General features: G+C 38.8%; 1 protein-coding gene across 6 annotated transcripts in view; it reads left to right on the forward strand.

Annotated features, from left to right (window-relative positions):
• Positions 1 to 23,106, forward strand: part of CNKSR2 (connector enhancer of kinase suppressor of Ras 2) — a 210,948-nt gene that overhangs the window by 173,807 nt on the left and 14,035 nt on the right. For 3 of the 6 annotated variants that reach the window (XM_027900403.1, XM_027900405.1, XM_027900406.1), the window contains one exon: positions 19,455 to 22,386. The exons of 2 other annotated variants lie outside the window; for them this stretch is intronic. In XM_027900403.1, the coding sequence (XP_027756204.1) occupies positions 19,455 to 19,504 (50 nt within the window). In that variant the 3' untranslated portion in view covers positions 19,505 to 22,386. Of the gene's footprint in view, positions 1 to 19,454; positions 22,387 to 23,106 lie in introns of those variants that run through there. One more of the 6 variants, XM_027900404.1, reaches the window with a different exon arrangement.

The raw sequence follows: 23,106 nt of genomic DNA on the forward strand, positions 1-23,106 counted from the left end.
AAATGTTTCAATCAAACAAACAAAAATAATAGAGAATAATTATGTGACTGGCGAGGCTTTAAAAAAAAAATCATAACATTGAGTAACTGTCAGTTACGTGGCACATAAACTCCAAAGAGATTAGTGCTACTTGTCAAAAATAATCCAAATAAACAGGGGTTAGAGAAGGTCCCTGCCCCTCCTAAATGTGTAAACACATTTCTGTGTCTGTTTCATGCGCTGTCCTTCGCTGTCGTTTATGGAGCTTCTCAGCATGTGCTGCTGGCAAAGTTGAGTTCACACCCAAGTTGCAGGGTCAGTCAGTGAAGTCTGCATCCTTGAATTGTGGGGTTACACTGCAGTTAAGCTACCTGAAGTGGCAAGGAAGGCAGCATGACCCCTGAAGCTCTCGAAGGGTCTGTGCTATCTGTTCCTTCAAATTCAGCTTTTTTACTGCAGTAAAGGAGTATAAAAATGGTAAGGAGTTAGGAAAGGGTAATAAAAGCTTTGGATAATTAACTAAATAACCTACCTAAGTTAATTCATTAAAGTTAGCATCATTGTTGAGCATTAAAATTCATGTGGATGTTATTTAGTCTACTTGGGAGAGATCAACAGTTTTCAATTGCCCTTATGCTTTAGTCATTATGTTCTAAAGATCTCCAGTCCTTGACTATGAGGAAACAGTGATTTCTTTTGCAGATATTAAATTTGATGCCATTAAAAGTTTAAAAAGGCACTTCTTCAGTTTTGTTCATTCATGACACTTTCCGAAAAACCCGTACATTTATTAGGGTAATATTAGACTCTTACTGACTGTGAAATGAACCTGTCTAATTAACAGAGTTAAATTTCATCAACCATGCAGAATGTTTTATCCTGTTTTTAGTCTTCAATTTTTGTTTTCAAATGGGTTTTTACTGATAGCAGTATAAACATATTTCTTTAAAATATCCTCACAGAAAACAGAAAGGGTCAAGGAGACTTTCCATGGTCTTCGCTGTGCTGTTTGGGCATTACTTACAGATACTGTTGCAGAGTCTAAGTTGTTAGGTGTTTTAAATCTCAATGTCAATGCTTTTGGTCTTACCTTACTAATAAAGGTCTAATGTTTGATTTAATGGGCCAGAACTTGGGCTCTTCTCCATTTTTCTATACCAATTTCCAAAAAAGGAGAAAAAGTTTAATTTTTGAAGTGGTCTCCCTATATATACTTTTTTCTTTAAGTGAGGAGGTTTTCTTGGTTGAAGCTTTAACAGATTATTTTTGAGAAGTTAATGACCAGCTAGACAAGTGAAGTGCTCATGATGAATTATTGACCGTGAAATTATAAAACCAGAAGTAAAATACTGTTTAGTCTGTCGAAAAGTTTAAATGTTGGATTGCTTGTTGCTATGGCTGCAATGTTCTGTTTGCAAGGCTGAATTTTCCAGTGCCCTTACCAGTAAAAAGCTGGAGGGATTTCATGCAAGTGGTGTTCTTAAGTGCAAAATTCTGTTTCTTAGCTGCAAGATTTGCTTACATCTGCTAAGTTGCTAATAGGATGGGTGTCCTTGTGTGTGCTACCTCACTGCCCCCTTCACCTTCACTGCTCTGGGAAAATGAAACATTGCAACTGCCTGGAAAAAGGCAAACCTTTCTCTTTTAGAAATGTTTTAAACTCACCTTGAACATTCCCTCATGTGGTATCAGAACCTTTTAAATATATTTATTTGCCTGACACATTTGTGATCCTGACATAATTCTGGGTTTTTGGATGATTATATGTGTTCTTGTGTTTACATGTATGTGTTTTAAAGCTTAATCATTCCTATTGCTTTTTATGCGGGACAAGAATGCAGCTCCTTTGCAGTTGTTGCTGTACAAGTTAAATGTCATTGCCAAAAGTTTGTTTTCTGAGTTTTCTGTCTTTACATTCTCACTTTTAAAACCATGTGAATTTAAATCAAATAGTATAATGCGGTCCTGTTTCTTCCAACTTCTCTTGCAAAATTGTGTTCAAATAACTGCACCACAAACCAGGAGCTCCACACTTCTTTCAGATACTGCCCCCAGCTGCCATAATTTAACAGAGTTCTGTGGACTTTGCAAAGCTACGCTCATTTGCAACAACTAAACATCTCTCAGTCAATCACTGCTTTATGCCTTAAACAAATATTGCAAGACTTTACTGACACTGCAAATAGTTCTGTGTATCAACTCTGCTGCAATGCCTAGATACATATGCTAAATTGAAAATACAGTTGTCCTTTCCTATGTTTGTCAGTTAGGACCTGACTTTGTTGTGTGTTCAGTTGCTTCCTTTTGTCTTGTTGTATCACATTAACAATGCACTGCTAATATTTAATGGATTGTTTTATTTCCCTAATGACTTTTGTGTAAACCATTTAGATGTTCCATATTGGCACCATCCTGCATTGGTCTCTTGCTTTGTAATCCAAGAGGATTCTCCTGTGGGATATTTGAGTTTGTCCATGTGTTTGCTCCTGATGGTTATGCAAGTGGCAAACAACATTCAGACCTGTGGCACCAAACATCTCTCTTGCTGTGTTGTTCAGAGGCAGCCTGCACAGGCAGAGCTGGTCAAAGGCTTGTGGCACATTGCATTGCATGTCTGCGATTCAGTTATGAAGGACAAGTTGCGCCTTTTCAGGTTTGTTTTCTGCTAGTGAAAGGTAATAGGAGATAGATGTGCATCGTGGCATTGTCACCTTCTTCCCCTCTGGACCCACCACTGTCTGCCCTCTTTGTGTTTCGACAGATTTCACTACTTAATGCCAAGATCTTCTGGGAGACTATTTCCAGGTTTTGTTCTAGGAAAGCTTACCTCGTTTTTTGCCTTCTTTTTTTTTTTTTAATTTTTTAATTTTTTTTTAATTTGTTTATTATTTTTGATGATGATTCATTACTTTTCAAAGACTCTTTTGGTTTCTGGGACAGTAACAGGAGTTACTAAGGGTTCAGCATTTAAGAGAAGTAGGTAACTAGCTCTCTGCAGAGAGTAACTGGCTGTAGATCCCTCCAACTTAGCTGCAGAAGAACTTGCACCTTTTTTCCACACTCCCCAAAAAGAACAGCAGTGTCTGTGGGAGTCTCAGGTGCTATCATCTGCCCAGAGAGTGCTGGTACAGGAGCTGTGCTGTTGGCTCTGTGTGCTGAGGGATTGACCAGAGGAATACTGGCACATCTTCCAGGGAAGTCACACCTGGGACCTGCAACAATGTGCAAGGGAGCTTTCCACTGGCTGGCTCCATAAAATTTATTCAGGAATATGGATAGAAAAGCATTGATGTCTATGAGTTTGGAGAAGTGTTTGCAGCAGGAAGAAATTACTTCTACTGTCTTACCACTTTTAAAATCCATTTCCTTTTGCTTTGTTCCTTGCCTCTTTGTTCTCTTGCTTCTGCAGGTTTTCGGTCCTTTTCCTGCACTCTTAAGTACTGTAATTACTCTTGACATGTGTTTAAGAGTTTTTTTGTTGCTACCCCATCACTGTAATTTTAGAGTATCTGCTATACAGTGTGGACAGCTATAACAAAGGCTTAAATAAATTTCAATACATCAATGGCTGCCCTTCGGGGACAATTAAAGGCTGGGAGCCACTTGTTTGCTGCATTGATTTCAGCCTCCAGAGTGTTTACAAGAAGTTACAATCTTCCACATGTGACTTGTGTCACCTTGAAAAGATTTCACAGTGTTTCTGTAGGCTGGGCACACTCACACATATTCCCTGGTATTTTGCTCCATCACCACAAGCCCTTGTTCAGTTTTGCAACATCTCCTGGCATCCCATGTTTAGTCCCACACAGACTTGTGAGTGCTGTCCCAGAGGAACTCAATAGCCTCATGATCCAGTCTCTGAAACTTGGCTTCTAACTTTAAACTACTGAAAACTTTTGTCAAAGGTCAGAGCAGGAGCTAATGTTGGCATTTTACAGCTCAGGGAGATGTCCAGTCCCTGTGAAGGGTTTCGGGAAAGTTCACCTTGATGTCAGAGAGGGCTAGTTACTGAAAGAGGTATCAAATGACTGTTTGTGCTGAGGTACCAAGCCTTAGAAGTTGTGGGGTTTTTTTCCTTTTTTTTTCCCCTGTAGAAAAATTACAGACCAACAAGACAATAAGAGAAAATGAGAACAGTTTCTCCCACCCCACCTCCCAGATGCAGAAACGAAATTCAGGGTGGTAGTGCTTTCACAAAATAGGACTCAGGAGTTTAAGGAGTCCTGTGACTAGCGATGAGTATCATGCACAGTGCCCCAGAAGGTGTATCCATGCAACATCCCAGGGGGTATTTGCCTATAAGGAGTCAGTGCTAGTGAAAAATATACTCTGAATAAGGTCAGGTATTTCAGATTCTGAAGTTCCAGGGAGGCTTGCCTCTTGTTAATGAGAGGGCAGTGCAAATGGTAACTCAGAAAGATCAGTGTTTGCCAGTTAAACACTATATTATGTAGGGGTACCCTGTTTACCACTTCTAGGTTTTGCTTCTCTGCATTTTGGGTAATTTGGGGTCTTCACTTTAGCAGGGTTTAGGCAACAGTGAAATGTGGGAGTCAGGATTAACAACGGATAAAGCCTGGACTGTGTGCACTGGAGTTGATGAGGAAGTGTGACTGAAATTAATAGGGCAGTTTGCTTTTCTGACAGGCTATTTCCATTTCAGAGAGGATACCATTAGTGCTGTCCTGTCATCTGACCACCTAGTTTTAACCACACTGAGAGGCAAGGGAGAAACCATTAAGATACTGTACCTTCCCCTCTGGAATTACTTAGTAAAGGTGTGAATGCCCAGTAGTGTCTTAAATAAGCAGAGCTATGAGAAATTAAAGATAATCTTTCACATTAGAAGTATTCTATATGAAGCTGGTGAATAGCACAAATTGCAGCACCTTCTGGGATACTAAGGACAGTGTTATTCTAAATTATTACCTTCACTGTCAGGCCTGTACAACCAAGAGCATTTGCCAGGGTTTTTTTTTTTTTTGCCTGACACCCTTCTGGGTGACACAGACCGTGCATTCTCAGACACTGGAGTAGGCTGATTAAAGGTCTGCTTTTTCTAAGCTTTGTTTTTGAAATCTGATTTTTCATTCCTAATTCCCATTTGAGCCTTCCTGTGGCACCTGACTGGGCATTTGCACTCCTGTGGGCTGAGGACCCATCAGCACTTTGTGCCTAGTCTGCTTGGAGGAGGTCTCCATCCCTCGCGCCCTCCCACTACCTCTGAGGCTCCAGTTTAGCAGTTAAATCAGAATGCTTACGTAATTGCTTGCGTAAAAATGCTACCTAGTTGTGTTCAAAAATATGATCTTAAGCCTGTTGGTTTACAGTGTAAATGGCTAGCCTGCTCTGCTTTGGTTAGTTTATATGTTTACAATGAAATTTTTGTCAGTAGCTTATGGAAAAGCAGGTCAAGACAGTGGCTGCCATATCACCTGGGCTGCTCTTCAGAGCAAATGCTTTGCATGCAGAATGTCTACTGGGATGGTGTTTATTCACATATTCTATTTTATGTGTTTTTAACTTAAGCATTTAGGGTTTCTTTTGCCATAAGATCCACGGAGATCCTATGAGAGCTGTTACATTTGAAAATTAGTGTGGGGAACAGCATCGTTGGTACGTTAGGTGATAGTCAGGCTAAACTTCTTTATTCTTGTTAATTTTAAAGATTCATCTTTATCTGAATAGGAATTTCTATAAGCTTCCAGAACCAACTGCATACTTGGGAAAATTGTCATCCAAAATAAGAGTTGTTTAGTTATCTTCTAACTGCCATATATGTGTGTATGTTCAGTTGTGAATAAAAATGTCTTTTAGACTATTTATTATATTATAAAAATTACTGATAGGAAGACTAACTTAGATAAACAAGTACTGGTAGTAGGTGTATTTCTTTCTGAGCATATTCTTTAATTAAAATTTAAAATTTATTAAATTAGGCTTTTCCAATTCTCATATACAAAAGCAACCCCATTGTAGAAGTGAGTTTGCATTCTAAATAAAAATGATGGGATACAAAGCCTCTGTATCCTGATTTTAAATTTTTCAGTTTGAGGGGAAAAAATTGCCTGCAGTGCTCGAAAGCCAAATATTGAATCATTTACTAAGTAGCAATTCAGAAAGCAATATGGGCTGTCAACAAAAATAAGAGTAGTTTAATTTTGTGCTTGTTAGTGTTTATTCATAGGAATGTATTTCGCCCACATGTATATTGTTGCCACATATAAAATTTTATTTGATTTCCATTGCCCATGCTACTAAAAATGCAAAAGAGAGGTGAATTCCTACTTCTGTTTTGGTTTTAATAGCCCTGCGTGTCATTGCCAACAAAGGTCATCTGCTTTCCCTGAAACGTATCGATTAAATAGTCTTTTTATAAGCAAAAGACACGCACAAGAGAATTTCTCACATAGCCATTTTCCTAAATTACTTTTCCTGCAAAGTTTCTTCAATTCAGTTACTAAGTTGGAGACTGTCAGTGGAGCTGTGGTACTGCCCTACCAGAGATCCCTTCGGGTTAGGTGGTGAAGCAAGGAATCTATAGATGTGAGAATATATTTCTCATATTTTTTTATGTTCTGCATTAATTTTCTCTCTAGGTGTTATGTAACTGAAGTGGTTTACCTTCAATTTTTCCATTTCCAAGTGTAAGCAGGTTCTGTCTCTGCTGCTCCCCTGTCTGAGTCCGGCAGCAGAGATGCTGTCTTTGGGAAAAGGCAACTCATAAATAGCAGACCACTTCACAAGCAACAGAGGGAAGACAGTCCAAGTCCTCTGGGGCTCTCTGTTTACCATACTGAAGGATATGCTATTGCTTCCCAGTGTGTTGGCCTGATACATCTTGATAGCAATATAAAAAGGCCTTTTGTGTGCTTGCAGATTCTGTCCCCTTGATTCTAAATGTACTTTCATTCTTAAATGAGGATATGTAGCTTTTTTGAAATTATTTTGTGTATTGAAAGGAAAATCCAACTTCTTTTCTTTTAATTAAAACGTGGCTTTCTATTGAAAAGAGGGTTTTCCTGTCCCAGAATTTAAACTCACATTCATTTTGATTTCAAACATGAAAAACTTGCATTGTTTCAAAGAATTTACATAAACCTTTTCACTGAAACTCACTGAAAATTTTTTTAAAGACACTCTTTGATTTGATCACGGGGATTTAATTGGGATTTTTCCATGAGGAATTCTTTTTTCACTGAAATTTTTGCAGAACTCTTTGAGATGAAGCGAGGACTTAGCCTAATCTGAAGGTTTCTAAATGCAAAGGAAACAGAAGCCTGCAATAAGAAAGTTAACCACCTGTCACGTACATGAGAATGTTCTTCCAAAATGTATAATTTTAAATTTTCTAGCTTTTTTTCCAAAGCTAAAAAAAAAAAATAAAATCTTTTTTATAATCTATTGTAATTAAATCAGAAGAATATGGCACAGTATCAGTAGGATTAGGAGAACAGAGGAGGACCAAAGTCTTTTCAGATTATATTTATTACATCTCCAGGTGGTACCATCTGTTATGTGTGGCTCTCATATTCTTTCAAGACAACCATTAAAACAGGGATGAACTTGAGTCAGTAGTGCTTGGAAGGACATGGGAGGGATGCAGTTTTACTAAACTACTACCTCAGTGAACATCTGGAGTTTCACCAAGTAAACATGCATTTTTTAAGTTTAATTACTCTTCATCATGGGAAGCAGGATGGGATATTAAAGACCTCAATGCAAACAGTCAACATCCTGCTGGAATTTTTTTTACTGGACAAGAGACTCAGGAAAAGCCAAATATGTTACAAAGCTGTTTTGTTTGGTTTGATCTATTTTTTTTAATGTCTTCAGAATTTTTGGATTCAAAATGAAGATTGTCATGGAGGCTTGTGAAATAAATGTTGCAGGAGAATTTTTTTCGAAAAACATCCTAGCCTGTTTTTCTGGCTAACTTTCCTTTTGGTCACTAGCTGCTGCTCCAGAGAGTCACAAATCCTGTGTAGGTAATGTGTGTAACCTGCCAGCCCTATGCAACTTCCTTGGATTCTCCTTGACAGCTAAAACGGTACTAGATGATTATGTTTTGGCATCTTAATATCCTTACTGGTTTCCTAAACCTTTCCACTGCAGGAAGGCAGTACAGATAGGTTAAAATCTTTGTCCCTCTGAAGAATCTGGTGAAGCTGTAACTGTGCTGAGTGTGTCTTGGAGCCAGTGAATGGGAAGTGGATTGAAAGATTATTCATTACAGCTCTGCCCTCTTAATCTGGAGCTGCTATACCTACCTGCCCGTAAATATCCCCACTGGTGAGCATTCTTCATTCCCTCCAGACAGTGCTTTTCCTTTTTGCTGTTATGGGAATTTTTTTCTCCTAATGGATATTGAATTGTTCCCACTGCAATTTAAGCCCGGGATTTCCATTCCATTATGGCACAGAAAACAGACTGCTTTATTAAAGGAGCTTTTCTTTTAAGCTGAAAGGTTGGCTTAGTTTTTTTCACTGATAGTATTTGCTAGGCCTTTGACTCCTCTTTCCTGGGTGTTCCAGCTGACTCGCACCCCTTCTGTGATGGCAGAGTCCAAGCTGGGCGCAGCACACTTGACTGAGACCAGAAGGGTTGCTTTGCCCTGACTGTTTTATGCTCTATACTGTGATAAGTATCTGTTTGGCAGCTATACTGTACTTTGTATTTCACTTTGGGCTGTACAGTATCCCAGATGCTTTTCTGCTTAATTGTTGTGTTTTCTAAACGCAGTTGTTCTGATTATTCCTGCACCTTTTACATATCTGCATCAAGTAGCTCATGTTAATAAAAACCTCAGGTGAACTACAATGTCAAATTAATTGGGCTAAATCCCACCAACAGATAAAAATGACATTTTGTAAAACCAACAGCCTGACTAGACCAAAAAAAAAAAAGAAGAAAAAAAAAGCCTGCAGACAAACTGTGTTTGCCAAGCTCTGTTCCTGTTAGCATAGCATTTACCATATTGTTATATGAAACTTGGCAAGAGATTTCATCCCTCTAAATCATTCCAACTTCTGAGACTATCCTCCAGCAGTCTAGGAAATGTTTCCTGACACTCTGGTGTTTGTGGATTTTAATAAGTTTATTCTCTTCCACCATTCAGGCTATTAGCGCCATCTGGGACTGTTTCTGGATGCAGGGCACATAGAGCAGCCTTCCCTCCCTGTTAACAGCGAGCCTCTGGTGTCTCCTCCATCTGGGCTTGGCTTTTGTTTTCAGAGGACACCTTGGATATGGGAGGTGGCTAATATCACTCATTTCTGGGAGCTGAACTACTAGAAGGAAAAGCTTGTGCCCTATCACATCCATTCTGCATCTAAATAGCCAAGAATATGTTACCTGGAGATAGGTGGGCAGCTGAAGGCTCATTCTTTTGTCACTTGGGGTTCCATCAGTCCCTGATGGAAAAGTGCTTAAGTCTCAGAGTTTCTAATAACCATGTGAGTTTTATTTGCAAGATCTGTTGTTTTTCAACATGAAGCATTGCCAGTTCATGTGAAACAAATGTGATAATACAGTTCTTTATTAATAAACAAACAAATAAAAAAGCCCTGTAATCAGGCAGTTTTGCAAGGAGCTCAGTTCTCATTCATTATTAATGAAATAGGTTCCTAGCTTTGTTTTTGAAAATTGTGATTCAAAAGCTAGAAGATAAATACTTTTTTGTCTTCTTTTGTGGACCACATTTGCAAATTTGGAACCTGTTGATGATGATTAATGCTCCAACATTGTTATGCTACTGTGGTGCTATTAAATACCATGATTTTATGAACAAAGCATGAAACAAGTTCTCTGCAGGATCTTGTTGTGTTTACTTGAAAAAATTGGTTGCATTTTAAATAGGTTTTTCTAGCTCCACATTTTGAGTATTGCTGGCATAAAAAAATATTAGCTAATTATTTCTTCTCTCCTGGATTCCAGAGGGATAAATTTTGGGCTTTTGGAATATAAAATATAACTGCTGATTTGTTTAAAAGTATTTGGGTTATCACCATCAGAGAGGGCGGACAGAGGCTACCAAAAAACCTTCAATTAAAACCCTCTTTCAGCCAGATTTTGAAATGTTCCTTTAATCACGGGATGATTTTTACAGGCCTCGAGGAGAAGGCAAAATTAAGAAAAGCTCACTTAGGTACTTTCTGCTTGTTGTAAATTCAGGGACAGAGATCAGACAGTGGCACTGTAAGGTCCAGCTGGGCCTGGCGATGCCAGAGGCCCCGGTCAGTGGGCTCCTTGCAGCTCAGGTGGTGTTTACTATCCATGCAAAGTGGTCTTTATGGAATATTTGAGAGCTGGCGAATAGGAGACCTAGAGAATTAGAGAGTGTCTTCCTACAGTAAAAATAGCAAAATATGGTTTAGAGTTCACATAACAGTGTTTCAATAGCTTCTGCATTTGGTGAGATTTTTTTTTTTAATAATGCATACACTTGAAATCCAATATAAGAATCGCACTTAATTTATAAAAAGCTTGAAGCTGATTATTCTGAGAAATCTTATTTTTCTCCCTGCTAGAATGTGCTCTGCCATTTATTTTCAACTTGTAATTAAAAAAAAAATTCAAGACATTTTCTTTATTTTTTAATCAAGCTAAGTACTTGTACATAATTTTACAGTAAAACATTTATATTTCTAACTTTATTGTAATGGCTTTAGAGACAACTAGAGTTGCTAGTTTCTGCCTCTTTAGAAGGCAGAAGAGAGTATTTTTTTTTATATTTATTTATGGCTGTGTAAACTGCCTGGGGAAAATCCCATTTAAATTTTATATTCCAAACTAAAACTCTCCAAGACTAAATTATTAATTTTTTTACATTGTTTTGCCACTGAGGACTATGTTTACTTTCTGTATGATGTAGGTATTTAATGTCCTATTTCTTAACGTAGCCTCAAAAGTTTCATGTGATTTTTACAGGGGCTAGAAGTACTTATTAATGAACTAGAATAATTTAACCATATCATAAATTTTCCATACCATCACATTGAAAATTTAAATCTCTGAATTTTGACAATGGCTTATGAAATGGTGAGATTGAGAAATAAAAATAAAATTAAAACAAACAAACAAAAAACCCACAACAAACAGAAAATACTCTTTAGACATTAGTGCATTATGCATTAAAAAATTGACGGTTTCCAAGTTCTGTGCTCAATTTACATTGTAACCTTCAATTCCCAAATTCTGCCAGCAGATAGGACCACCTTATAGTGGCTATCATGAATCTTACAGCATAAACAGGCTATCCTTATATCTATGCAAACTCTTAGAAGTCAAGAAATTTCATTTTATGGAAGTTTGTACAGTCTATAAAATATGTGTAAAATGTTTTCATAGTAGAAGAAGAGGAAAAGAGGATGTATGTTTTCCTGGGAATACTTGTTTAAGGGATGGCTGAAATGTTTGGTACAATTAATACTGAACTATTGTTACAGAGAGGAAGGAAGTTCCAGGGTTCTCATAAAGTTAAAAAATTATTGCCTTGGAGACTCACAGTTTGGAAATGGCTTTTTACAGTTAATGAAAGTCAAAAATGTCAGCCACCTTCTTCTTGGCCTCTCCCATCCCAAAAGGCCAGTTTCCTCAGCTTGTTCATGTTGTGGCTAAACAGGATTATGAAATTTATAGAGAGAGTAAAAAAGTCACTTGAAGTAAAAATTAGGCTCTTCAGTTTTGAAAACAGCACTTGGGTTTTTATGGATTTCATTATTCCTGAAATTTAGTGGAGGTTGAATGTGGGAGGATGAAGGCATGGCCGAATGGCTCTGAGCTGCCAGCACCTGGGACACCTGCTGTTTCTACTTGGAGGAAAACAGACATGGAGGAGTGAGATTTTATCTTCTACACAGATTGGGCTTTTCCACCAAGTCTGTCAGAAGATTCTGTGCATTTCTCCTCCCTAGGATGATGGGGAGTAGGAGGTTGCTGAGAGCAACACAATGAACAAAGGAGAGCACACCCCCAAGGTGGCAGAGGCTTAATTTACCTGTGAAAAAGAAAGGAAACACTTTCTGCAGTCTGTGATCTGTAGTGCTTGTTGGGAGCAGGAAACATCAGAGTAGCTGGGAAAGAGATTTCAAAACTGAGTAGGGTGAGGTGGATGCAAAAGGTAAAAGACTAGAAACAGCACATAAATCTGTAATGGTGAGGATAAGCTATGGAACAAGTTTCATTTAGTTGTCATTGGTTTTTCAAATAAAAATCCTATCAGCCTTTAATGCTGATGCCACAAACGAGGATTATGATGTTACAAATCTTTCCCCAGTTAGAAAAACTGTTTTAAAAGTATTTTGTTTTTACAATGTCACATTTCTCTTGCAGTATAACCTATATATCTCTGCTGAGGTGACAGTTAGTTTTGACAAATAATCCTCTCTCATAGTGTCCCCTTAGCTCATGTCTTCTGAAGGTACTAGCAGAGCCCACTGGTGAGACTTTTTCTTCAGGTGACTTACACAGTCGTACTACATGGAAATGGAGTAGATGTTTTAAAAGACAAATTCATGGGGCTGTTGCTCATCTTTAGTGGTTGCCATAGCTGGCACTCTTGTTAATGACCAAAAGTATATAGCCAGATCTTCATCTCTGTTCCTCCTGAGTTTTATTAACATCCGTTTCTTTCTTCCAAGGCAAATTGGTTATGGTAGTTCCAGGCTGAGCAGAGATTGGTCTCTGCACTTAGATATGTAACTGTGGATTTCCAGTTCTAAAATCCCCTCAAGGTTTCTGCACACAACTGCTAAGGAGTTGTTTTAAAAACTGGTTGCAACCCGCCTCTGAAGGTGAGAGTAACTCAAGTTCTTGTTAATAGATCCCTTGGGGTGGATTAGAGTGCAAGACACTGGAGGATTGGTTTTTGTAATTATGTACCTATAGGGTTTATTTTAGAACAGTTTGGTTGCAATGGAAAGCCAGTATGTAGTTGTTTTGGTTACTATAACCTATAGTAATATGGCAATAAGAAAGCACTTAAAAAATGTATAAGGGAAAAGAAAGGAAGGAAGAGAAAGAAAGGATAAGAGTAGAAAGATTCATAATCACCACCCATGGGATCTACAAGATTGGATTGTTGCATCGTAGGTCGAAGTGATGGTCTTGATCTGTAGGGGGAGGGAAGAAGCCCCACCAAACACAAAGTCCAATGGGTTAATATATGTTCAGGCCAAGTGGGAATGCCTGATACCTCCCCTGGGCAGGGGGAACATTCAATCCTCTGGTGGAAGGCCTCAGAAAATAAATCTGGGGGTGCATTGGGGGTCTTTGGTAGTTTATGACCCCTTTGAAGACATGACAGCTGCCTCTCATGTCAGTGCAGTTAAGGCTAGTTATACCTCATCAGACCTCCCTAAGGAGAGGGAGGGAAGTTCTACAACTGAGCAGAGTTGGGTAAGGGACAGCTATTACCATGATAAAAGACCCCATCCCTTGCAGGGTTTGTCTTTTATTGGCCTCAAAGCCTGACTTAAGCATAGCACCGTGGTGCCTCCACAAATTTTTTTAAGTCATTCACTATTAACAAAACCTCAGATTAAGCTGGCCATGCACTTGCTGTACTTTATAGTTCACAAAGAAGTGTGTGAATCATGGTCACCAATATTTTTTTCGTCACCAGCAGTTTTGATGATATCACACCGTAATGTAACCAAAACAGATTAATTCTTGCCCATTCTTACCCTCTCATGTACTTTTTCATAAGAAACATAAATTGAGAAATTCTTCCTTTTCCATTGAATTGTTGAAAAGATCTGTTATATCATATACACTGAACTTTGTCGTTACTCTGTAACCAAAGTAATGTCTTTAAGATATCACATAAAATCAAGGGCACGTAAAAGATAGTATGATCTTCATGTATTTTGCAGTTATTTTTATCGAGTCTACTTTTCCAGAGCAATGTTGTTTTCTATTCTTCTTCTCCCCTAGTTATGAAAAACATTACATAAATCAAAAATAAATTTATAGCCTAATTCCATTTTGTTGTAGCAGGATAATTTCTCCTGAACCTCTCCACCTATATTCCTGGAATAAAAAACACGGAGGAAGATGAATGTATATTCAGTCACTGCAAATTACAAAAGCATCAGTGACAAATCTAATGCTGTAAAGCCTCTTCAGAATAGTTGGTTGTACTGATAGCATGTCCTGGCATTATACAGGAAAATTAGTAAGCTTATTGCCATCAGATATACACCTTCTTTAAGAGGGGTATTTACTTCTTAAAACAACAAATCCTTGCAAAATTGAAAACTCATTGAGCTTGGTAGTTTTACTACTGCATTTTGCAACCTAACATTTCCATTCTGCACAGCAGATGTGGGCTTAGCAAGGATTGTCTAAAACACTGATTTGCATAGTTCTGTATCAGATCTCAGACTCTGAGTTATGTCAGTTTTAGAAAATCACCTGCAAGCAGAAGTGATTGGCCTAAAGAGCCATGAGACCCACATTCCAGCTAACCCAGTTAGCCTACCATGAACTGTGCCTAAACCATATTTCTAGGGGAGAGTTAAAGGTTCTTTGCTTGTAGCTTTATCGATTTTGAACTCAGGTGTACTTTGAGCTCTATCATGTGGCAAGAAGGAGTTGCACATTTTAACTCCAGGCTGGAAGGACTAGCATCTCTTCAGGTTAGTTTTGAACTTGCCACACGAACTTTGGGATATTTCCGTTACTCGAAGAGGCAATAATCAACCTTTTCTCGGCAAGTATGTGCTCATAATTATACAGACCTCTGTTACATCCCCCTTATTTATAGGGGAGAATCTTGATTGGTCCTGGACCACACAGTCCTTTCAGGAAAACCCATTTGCAGCACCAGTAATTCCATCTGCCCTCCTCTGCCTTTTTCAGTACTGCTTTTTGAGATGGGGTGTCACAAATTAGTCTTATTTTGTTTCCCTTTATCTATGCTACTTTCTGTATTTATTTGTAAACAGAAGCCAAACCTCCATTTTTAACAAGTGCAATCGAAGTAGAGAATTAAAGGGAACTGTTTGGTATGAGATGTTTCTGTCTGATAGGGGGAACAAATAAAGGTTTGATTTCAGTGTCGGTGATGCATGAAAAGAGAAATGTAATTCTTGTTCATGTACAAGATTGCAGAGGAGAGGAAAGTAAAAAAGACAGTGTAACCACTGAAGAAAATAGCAGAGGACACAGCCAAGTGAGCAGCTTGGAGGGAGGTTGCTGTCATGGGATGAGAACAGAGATCAGTTACATGAGAGTCAGTGTTTTCCAGGCTGTAAAGATGCAAATGTTTTCTTTGTTTAGTGATGGTATTTTGATGAAAGGTACTTAACGCAAACCGAAGAGGGAGTGAGTAGCAAATTGCTGGGAATATATCCACTATAGAACAGCTCTGGGTCACGCTAGAGCTTGCCCAGGGGAGCCTTGCCCACGTACATGAGTGTTCTGGACAGCAGAAAACCCTCAGAACAAGCATCCTTTGGCTTAGGGTGAGGGAAGGGCACTCCTACCTGGCAGTTTCAAAGGGTGGCTGTTTTTACAGGTAGCCCTTCCCACAGCATTGCAGAATGTGTCAGTCCTTTTACCACACACCCTTTGTGGAGCAGGGTTCCCTTGCATACGACAATCACCAATTGTGGTGATGGGGATTTCCTTAGAGCCTCTGGATACCCTTTATGCTACCCTTGGCAGGACAGAGGAAGTACTAAGAACTGGATTGAAAGGAAGCTCACCATTAGATAGATGCCTTATTTGGTTGTCTTTTGAATGTGACAGACTTCTCCTGGGTGAGGTCTGTCCTACAGGCTTATGCAATTTAATCTCCATATAATCCAGCAGTTAGAATGCCAACATGCAGAAATTTTAATGTCATTTTGAGAATTCATAAATTGCTCAGTGGGACGCTAAGGTCCCAATTACATCTTGCCCCCTCTGAATGTATATAAAACTATGAGAAATTCAGCTGCGTGAAGTGCATAGGAGAGCCGGGATACATTCATAATTTAGAAATCCTGTGGTAAGTGGGAGGAAAAATGCCTGCCGATCAGAGCCCTGTAATTCCCACTGCCTTATTCTCCCGGGGCTGAGTGCAGCACTTGCAGAGGAGCAGAAGCTGGAGGTTATGCGTGAGCTGACACCACCATCTTTCCGCCCCGTCCCCCATCCTCACCGTGGTGCTTTCTCCTATAACATTTGTGCTCTTGGGTTTTCCTCAGTGAGGACAGGAGGGACACTGAAGTATATATCGTGATGCTGGAAAAGCTGAAGCTTGCTATTTGTAGATAGCATATTCCTGTATTGTCGTCGTTTGATTTAGTGCCCTTTAGTGCAGTGACTCAGTCTCCAGAGGAGTACTGAGTGACTCCTGCTACTGCTTTCCACCCCTAATGGGCTCCTTACAGGAAGAGGTGCTGCTTTGGAGTGTAGCGTCAGGGGGCTGTACTGGATGTGTCATCGTCTCTGCTTGGCATCTGTCTGAGACCTGAACAGTCCTGGAGATGGTAGGAGCTTCCCACCACTGAGCAATAGACAGTTTGCAGATCTGCCAGTATTCCTCCCAAGGACTCTGTGTCAAGTAGCATTGAGCCATTTCCTTAGTAAGGAGGAAGATATATCTGCCAGTGGGCTTCTAACAGAAGTAGCCCTGTGGTAGTTTGTGATACATGGGGAAGGTTTTCTTCTCCCCACTGTTGTTTGCATTCATTCTTATTCAGAGCCTGATTACTCACACCTACTATTTACCTTTAGGGGAATATACATAACTAGACATGCTTCATTATTGGACTAGATGATAGGTGAGGGCTTCCAGTCAAAGTTCTTCTCTCATGTACACAGAATAGGGTAGAAGTGAAGGAAAGGATAGATCTTCAAAAGGCGGTTACAGTTTTACTGATTGCTATTCTAGATGGGAAGCCTGAAATTTCCTTTTCTAAAACTTAAGTATCTATTTCCAAATTTTCAACCTAACCCTTTTTTGAAAAGCAAAGTTTTCATAAACCTACCATTTAATAGCCAGGTGCCTTCTCTTCTGTTTAGGCAAAATATATAATGTGAACATTCATAAGAAAGGGCACTTTTAAATGGCAGCAGTAAAATTTTATGCATTTTATTAAAAAACATATCCAAGTGAAAACCTTAACTTGTTACCTTCTCATTAGTGGCTGCTGGTGTACCTTTATTATTGATAAATTGGTCTCAAAGAGAAAAAGAAATAGCTTTATCACCTTCTGTGCCCCTTTGCTTACATAGGACTTCTTGTGTGAGAGCCGTTTTGAGACCTTACTGATTGTGACCCTCAAACATTTCTATCAGGTGAGGACTTTCTCCTCCCCTTTGCTTTTGACACTTGGTGGCATGCCTGCAAAGCCTGCCTTTGCTCCTGCTTGGTGGTTTGGTCCCAGCCCTGATGCATTGTCTTCACCACTTTAGATGGGTAAAGTACCTCCTGCTGCTACAGGTTTGCTCAGACATAAGATTCCTCACATCTCACATAACCACATCAGCTGAAGAAATAGGCAGAGATTTACAGCAGGCACTTTTGTTTCTGTAACCACTCTGGGGAAGTCAATTGCTGTAAAACTCTTCTCATAGTAAAAATATGATTTGGTTGATAAATGCAGTAAGTTCACTATATTCACAGGGTCACGTTCATTTTTGTATGTGAATGGCAGTTGGTTTATTTTTCAAAGTGTTTGCAAGTCTCATGAGTTTCATAAGTTGTAATGTCAATAAGTATTCATCCAAAAGCACGTTACTCGTTCTTTGTTACTTGTATTTGTTCTCCTTTAAAACAAATTTAAAAAAAACCCACCTTATCTAGAAACAAAACCATATGCTTGAGATTTTTTACATAAATCATGTTGCTAATGCTAGTGATACAGAAAGAAAAATGTGAATTTTATAAGGAAAAATAGTTTTGTTACTAAAAAGCAGAGTTTCTAAACTCCTGGTTACTATCAGTAAGTGATATCGAAGATCTCTTTAGAAAAGCCCCTCTAGTGCCTGATAATTATATTCATCTTCAGATAAATAGGATAGTGTATGCTACTACTTACCTTAAGAGGTCCTAATGAAAGGTTGTTCATGCACAGTGACTAATCCACACTGGGACAGTGAAAAATTACCAGTGTTTGAAGATAGGACTGTATCATCCGGCCTTTAAATAGTCTTTACAAAAGCGTCTTACTAGCAGTTTTTTTCAGAAATACTCTTATGCAAAATTTAGGTACACAGTTCTTCAACAGACACAGAGGACATCTCCCAGCTAGCCTCAGCAGGGCATGTGGAAGAGTATAGACATCTGCTAGGTGATACCCTTGCCTTAACTTAGTAATCCTCTTTTATTTCATAGCCACCTTGTTTCACAAAAAGGAAAGTTTCTTTTGCCAAAGCCTGACCTTTGAAACCAAACTTTCTGAATTTTTAGAGGTAAAGTTATATGAACAGCAGCCATGGGACAACAGGATCTCCTAAAGCTGCAACATCCATACCTATGAGGCAGTAGTATCCTCCTTCAATTAATGCCTTTTTCCAAACAAATCCAAGACTCATATTTGCAATGCTATGACTGTTCTTAGTATAAAACAGGATGAAATATGAAAAACATTCCCCTTTGTGCTCTGCGAAGTCTCCCTTTCCTCGGTCCCATGAGTCCTGAAGTGTGCTGGTTTGGCCTTTTGTTTTTTAGGGGTTTGGGGTTTGGGTTTGGGTTTGGTTTATTTTCATTTTGGTTGTAGAATCAAATGTTTTTTATTTTAAGCAATATCTTATGTAAAAGTTTCTCTTGACTGCTGTACTTAGGATTTAGTTATATAAACTGTTTTTCTCACCCTTCTTCTTCCTCCTCTCCTTGTTGACGTGCAGAGTCCCAGGAAATCTCAGCAAGAGAGGAGAGGCTGAACTCGCTTTGAGTTCCCTATAGCATTGCTCACCCTCTGCCTCCCTGGAAACTCATTTTCCAATTGCTGCCGTGGGTGGAGTAAATGGCACCAATGTTTCCATCTGGGATTCTTTCTACCTTGTGCTTTTTGTCACTGAGACATTTCTTTTCTGCTTGCTACGCCTTTTGTGATATGCTCAAGTATACAAATGGCAGTTCTTCATATTTTCCTTCCTTTTCATCTTGTCTTTTGGAAAAAAATTCTTTTTAACAAAGCTTAAACAATTCTCACCAGCTAAATTGGATTAAATTTGTACATCTTTACATTATGCAGAGTTGAACTCCTTCCCAAAGTGGTTTTTTTTTTGTAACAACAAAACATCCACAGCTTTTCATATCTGGGAACTAAAATGGCAATGGATTTCAAGATCCATGGACTTTCATTTTTTATTACAATTTAGTGTGGTAGACAATAGAATAGGGAATGCACTGAGACCAGCCTGACTTTTGAAATTGCCTGTGTGCAGAGACTACATATCCATACAGAAACTCTAAGTAAACAACTTAGCTGTATGCTGTTTATTCCACCTCTCTCTTTCTCTTTTCTTTGCTAACACAGGTCCACAAAGGTTCTCGAGTTCTCAAGCCCTAGCTTATGGAAGTGTGTAATGTCAGTGTGGTTGCAAAACCACATGGTCTCCTAGCTCTGTATCTTATCCTTCACCCAACGTTGCACAACGCTGGACTGTCAGCTAGGAGAACGAAAGGAGCCAGATTGTGTTGTGCCACCTCTTTTTATAGTTCACGCCTAAGTTGCCACCAGGAGATTTTTCTGTGTTTGTAGAACATTTGGTGGATTTGGGGCACATTCTTTGCTTCCATTCTCCTCATTCATGTGACCCTTTCCCAGTGCTTCCAAATGAGCTAATGTGTCTTCAACATGGATAAAACCAACCCAAGTTGGTTAGGATGTGTATTGTTCCCTTGTTTTATTTGTGGGTTGTTTGTTGTTGTTTTTTTTAAATTGGTTTCTGTTATGTTCTTTTTTCTTTTTTAAAGCATATCTACAAAAACAGATTATAAAACTTTCTACCCTAAATACCTCTTTTGCATCAGGGATGGATATTTTAATGCAGTGAGGTGTAATAGCAGAACAGTGCCATGTCTCTGTCCTCATGAGCATAGCTGCATGCAGATTAGAAAGGCTCTGTAGTGCTGCTACTGTATGCCAGATTTGCTATTTGCTCTTGTTTGCATGGTAGTATTTCTAATTTACTAATATGATATGGAAATAATGGCACATCACAGATCTTTCAACATATTGTATCACTGCTTTATCGTATTAGGCTAATACACTGCGAGAGTTGATAGCACCTCTCCATGTCAAATGGGATCCACATCTCTTGGCACTGAACCGATTGGACTCAAAGGTTGATAAACTTATCATTAGAGAATTGGCACGACGGAGATTCAACTTCAGCCTCTTGCAAGAAACCTAATGGCCTCCGTTCAGAAAGTCAGTTCTTCTTGAATAACTTTGATGTTTATAACAGAGAACAGACCTGTTAAAGCATAGACAACCACATGCCTGAATATGAGGCCTCCAGGAAGGTGTCAAAGGGCATGGCCAGTCTTTTGAAGAATGCACCCTTTCCACAATGGGACTAGGCACAAAGTCAGATCCAGTCTACATGGAGCACATTTGCAGAAAATACTGCCCCCTGCACAGGAGAACGGAAGGGGAAGAGGGTCTTGGCAGGGGAAGGGCTTTGGTGTCACTCAGTTTTGTTCTGCACACCTCGAGGAATTAAAGAGGGATTCAGCCATGGTAACTGTAAAATCCTGTTGCTTGTACTGAACTCCAGTGAACCCATTCAGGCCAACCAGACAGAGTCGTGTCATTTAAGCGTGCTTCACATTAGTGAAAGAAATCACCTTACTGTGTCATGCTAAACTAAGTGTAATATGTCAAGTGGAGGTATGTACAGACCTTTTGGAGACTTGCATTTATCTAATGGTTTGTAATGAATTACCAGAGGGTACACTGGCACTCGTTTGGATGATGACGGAGAAGATCACGCTGATATTTTTTAGACTCTGCACTTAAACTCTTCAGTTCCTCTTTATCTTCTAGGACTTAAACATGTGAGTGATGCTGCCTGGCCAAGCAGGCACAAAGTATTCTCTGTGTAACACCCAGACTCCAGAGGGCTGTTTTGGGGCCAATATTTGTCTGGATGTCACTCGAAGTAGATTCAGATATTGTATTTATCATTATGTTCTGAGTCCCCTATGGGTTGATGTTTGCCTCTATCTCTGTGGTTAGAATGTGGATTTTCCTTAATATATTTGGCTAAGGGTGTATTGTAATAATGTTAATGCTAATTACTTGATATTTCATACTATCTTACGGGGAGATACTTTTAAAAAATGTATTTTGAAATGTTTTCTTTCTGTTTGCTCAATGTATGGTATTGCATTATGTTAATACCAATAAAATTATATATATATATAGTTATATATATTTCCCTTTTATAAAGAAGTAAATTATGCTTTTTTGCCTCACAAACAGGAAATGTGCAGTGAATAAAATTATTTCATTCTGCCTTATAGCAGGTGACAAAGCTTATAATAGTTTTAATATTCTTTTTTGAAAAATAAAAAGTATAGTATGACATAAACTACTTGGAAATTCATCAAAATGCATGTTTTATGTTTCTGCTCAATGGGACTGTCACAAATCAGCCTAAATATTAAGCAATGTTGTTTTGGCATCTTTAATTTTTTCTAATCAGAAACATACACTGTATTGCTATTATTGATTACAAAACTGTACTGTCATAAATTTTTGCCTGTTGGCCAGATAGACAAACCCACTGAGTTTTTATGACTCTCTTGTCTGTAGGAATTGATTTTAAAATTTAATTTAGTGCTCTTTCCAATGCTTGGCAAAGGCAGAATTTATTTTTTATATAAGGTTGCCTTTGAAGTACCTGCCTCTGCCAGGGATGATACATCACTGCTAAGTATATAAAGATTCTGCAACCTGAAGGATGTGTCATTAAAGCCTTGTTGGAATGGCCTGCAACCCCAGCCAGTCCTTTACATTGTCATTAAATTCCATAATTAGTTAGAGATGAAATGTTTTGGAAATGAATTAGAGAAGCAGAAGCAAAGATGTGATTCTACAATGTCCTTTGGCTGCCATTTGGGGTTACACTGATGGCGTATTTGCTGCTCGTAGCCAAAGGCCAGCATATATCTGCACTAATGCGTATTAGATTGTCTTCAGCTTCCTCTCTTTCTTTTCCCCACCCTTTCTAACATATTGTATTGAGTATCTTTGTTTTGCAGAGGCATTCAGAAGGGCTGTAATTAGCAGTCCCCGGCATTTAATTGCATACACATTTGTTAAATATTTTTCTGTATGCCTTAAAATAAAGTATAGAAAATGGCAGTAAATGTTTCTTTAATGAAGGCATTTGATTTATTCATGAAGTCAGGATTTTTTAAAGGTGTTATTTTGGGCTTAATAAAGGAAATAAGCCAGCGAATTTTCAGTCTTGCTTTTGCGTAACGATTGTCTGTCAGGGCTGTTGTTCATTTCCTTTCTCTTGTTTCTTTTGCGGCAAACACATTCTGCCCAATGGATGGGGAACGAAGCTCTCTGCTGTGACCACTCTCGTGCCAGTTTTGAGAGAGCACTTTATGTTGAGGTGCCTACGTGTTCACAAGTTCATTATGACATCTGATGACATGAATAATGTCTAGAAAAGCCACACAGAATTATTGCATTTCTCTTGTCACAGAGCTTCTGCTCTGAAAAAGTTCTAACTCTGTGTGGTGCTTACAGACCATGGTGGTGTGATGGGCGTTCAGCAGCTGACAGGGGGTGCTTAATATTTGGCAGTGTTGTACCCTACAAAAATAACATGTAAATTGGGGTGCAGATTAATTAGGCTGGAATCTTGTCAGTGCAGCTATCATAATGTGCAATTATAAATCCAGTAATAAATCTGAATAAATATGAAATCTTCTGGGTTAACATTTTGGGAAGTATTTCAAGCCCCTTTCAGAAATGCCTAGGGAGGTGCTTCCCCAACAGACCTCAGGGTGTTACAGAGATAACTGAGATGGCAATTAAATCAACATGCCCCATACAAGTGTAGGTGGGTGTTACTCACTAGGAATATGTACCCCTTCTGTTCAGGCTTGCATTCAGGTATCAGTCCCATAAACTTTGACAGGCATTGCTGTTGAGCGTGACTGTG

This window comes from Empidonax traillii, unplaced genomic scaffold (assembly GCF_003031625.1).
Source record: "Empidonax traillii isolate 1590-97213 ecotype Southwest subspecies unplaced genomic scaffold, ASM303162v1 scaffold723:size436081, whole genome shotgun sequence".
Lineage (NCBI taxonomy): Eukaryota > Metazoa > Chordata > Aves > Passeriformes > Tyrannidae > Empidonax > Empidonax traillii.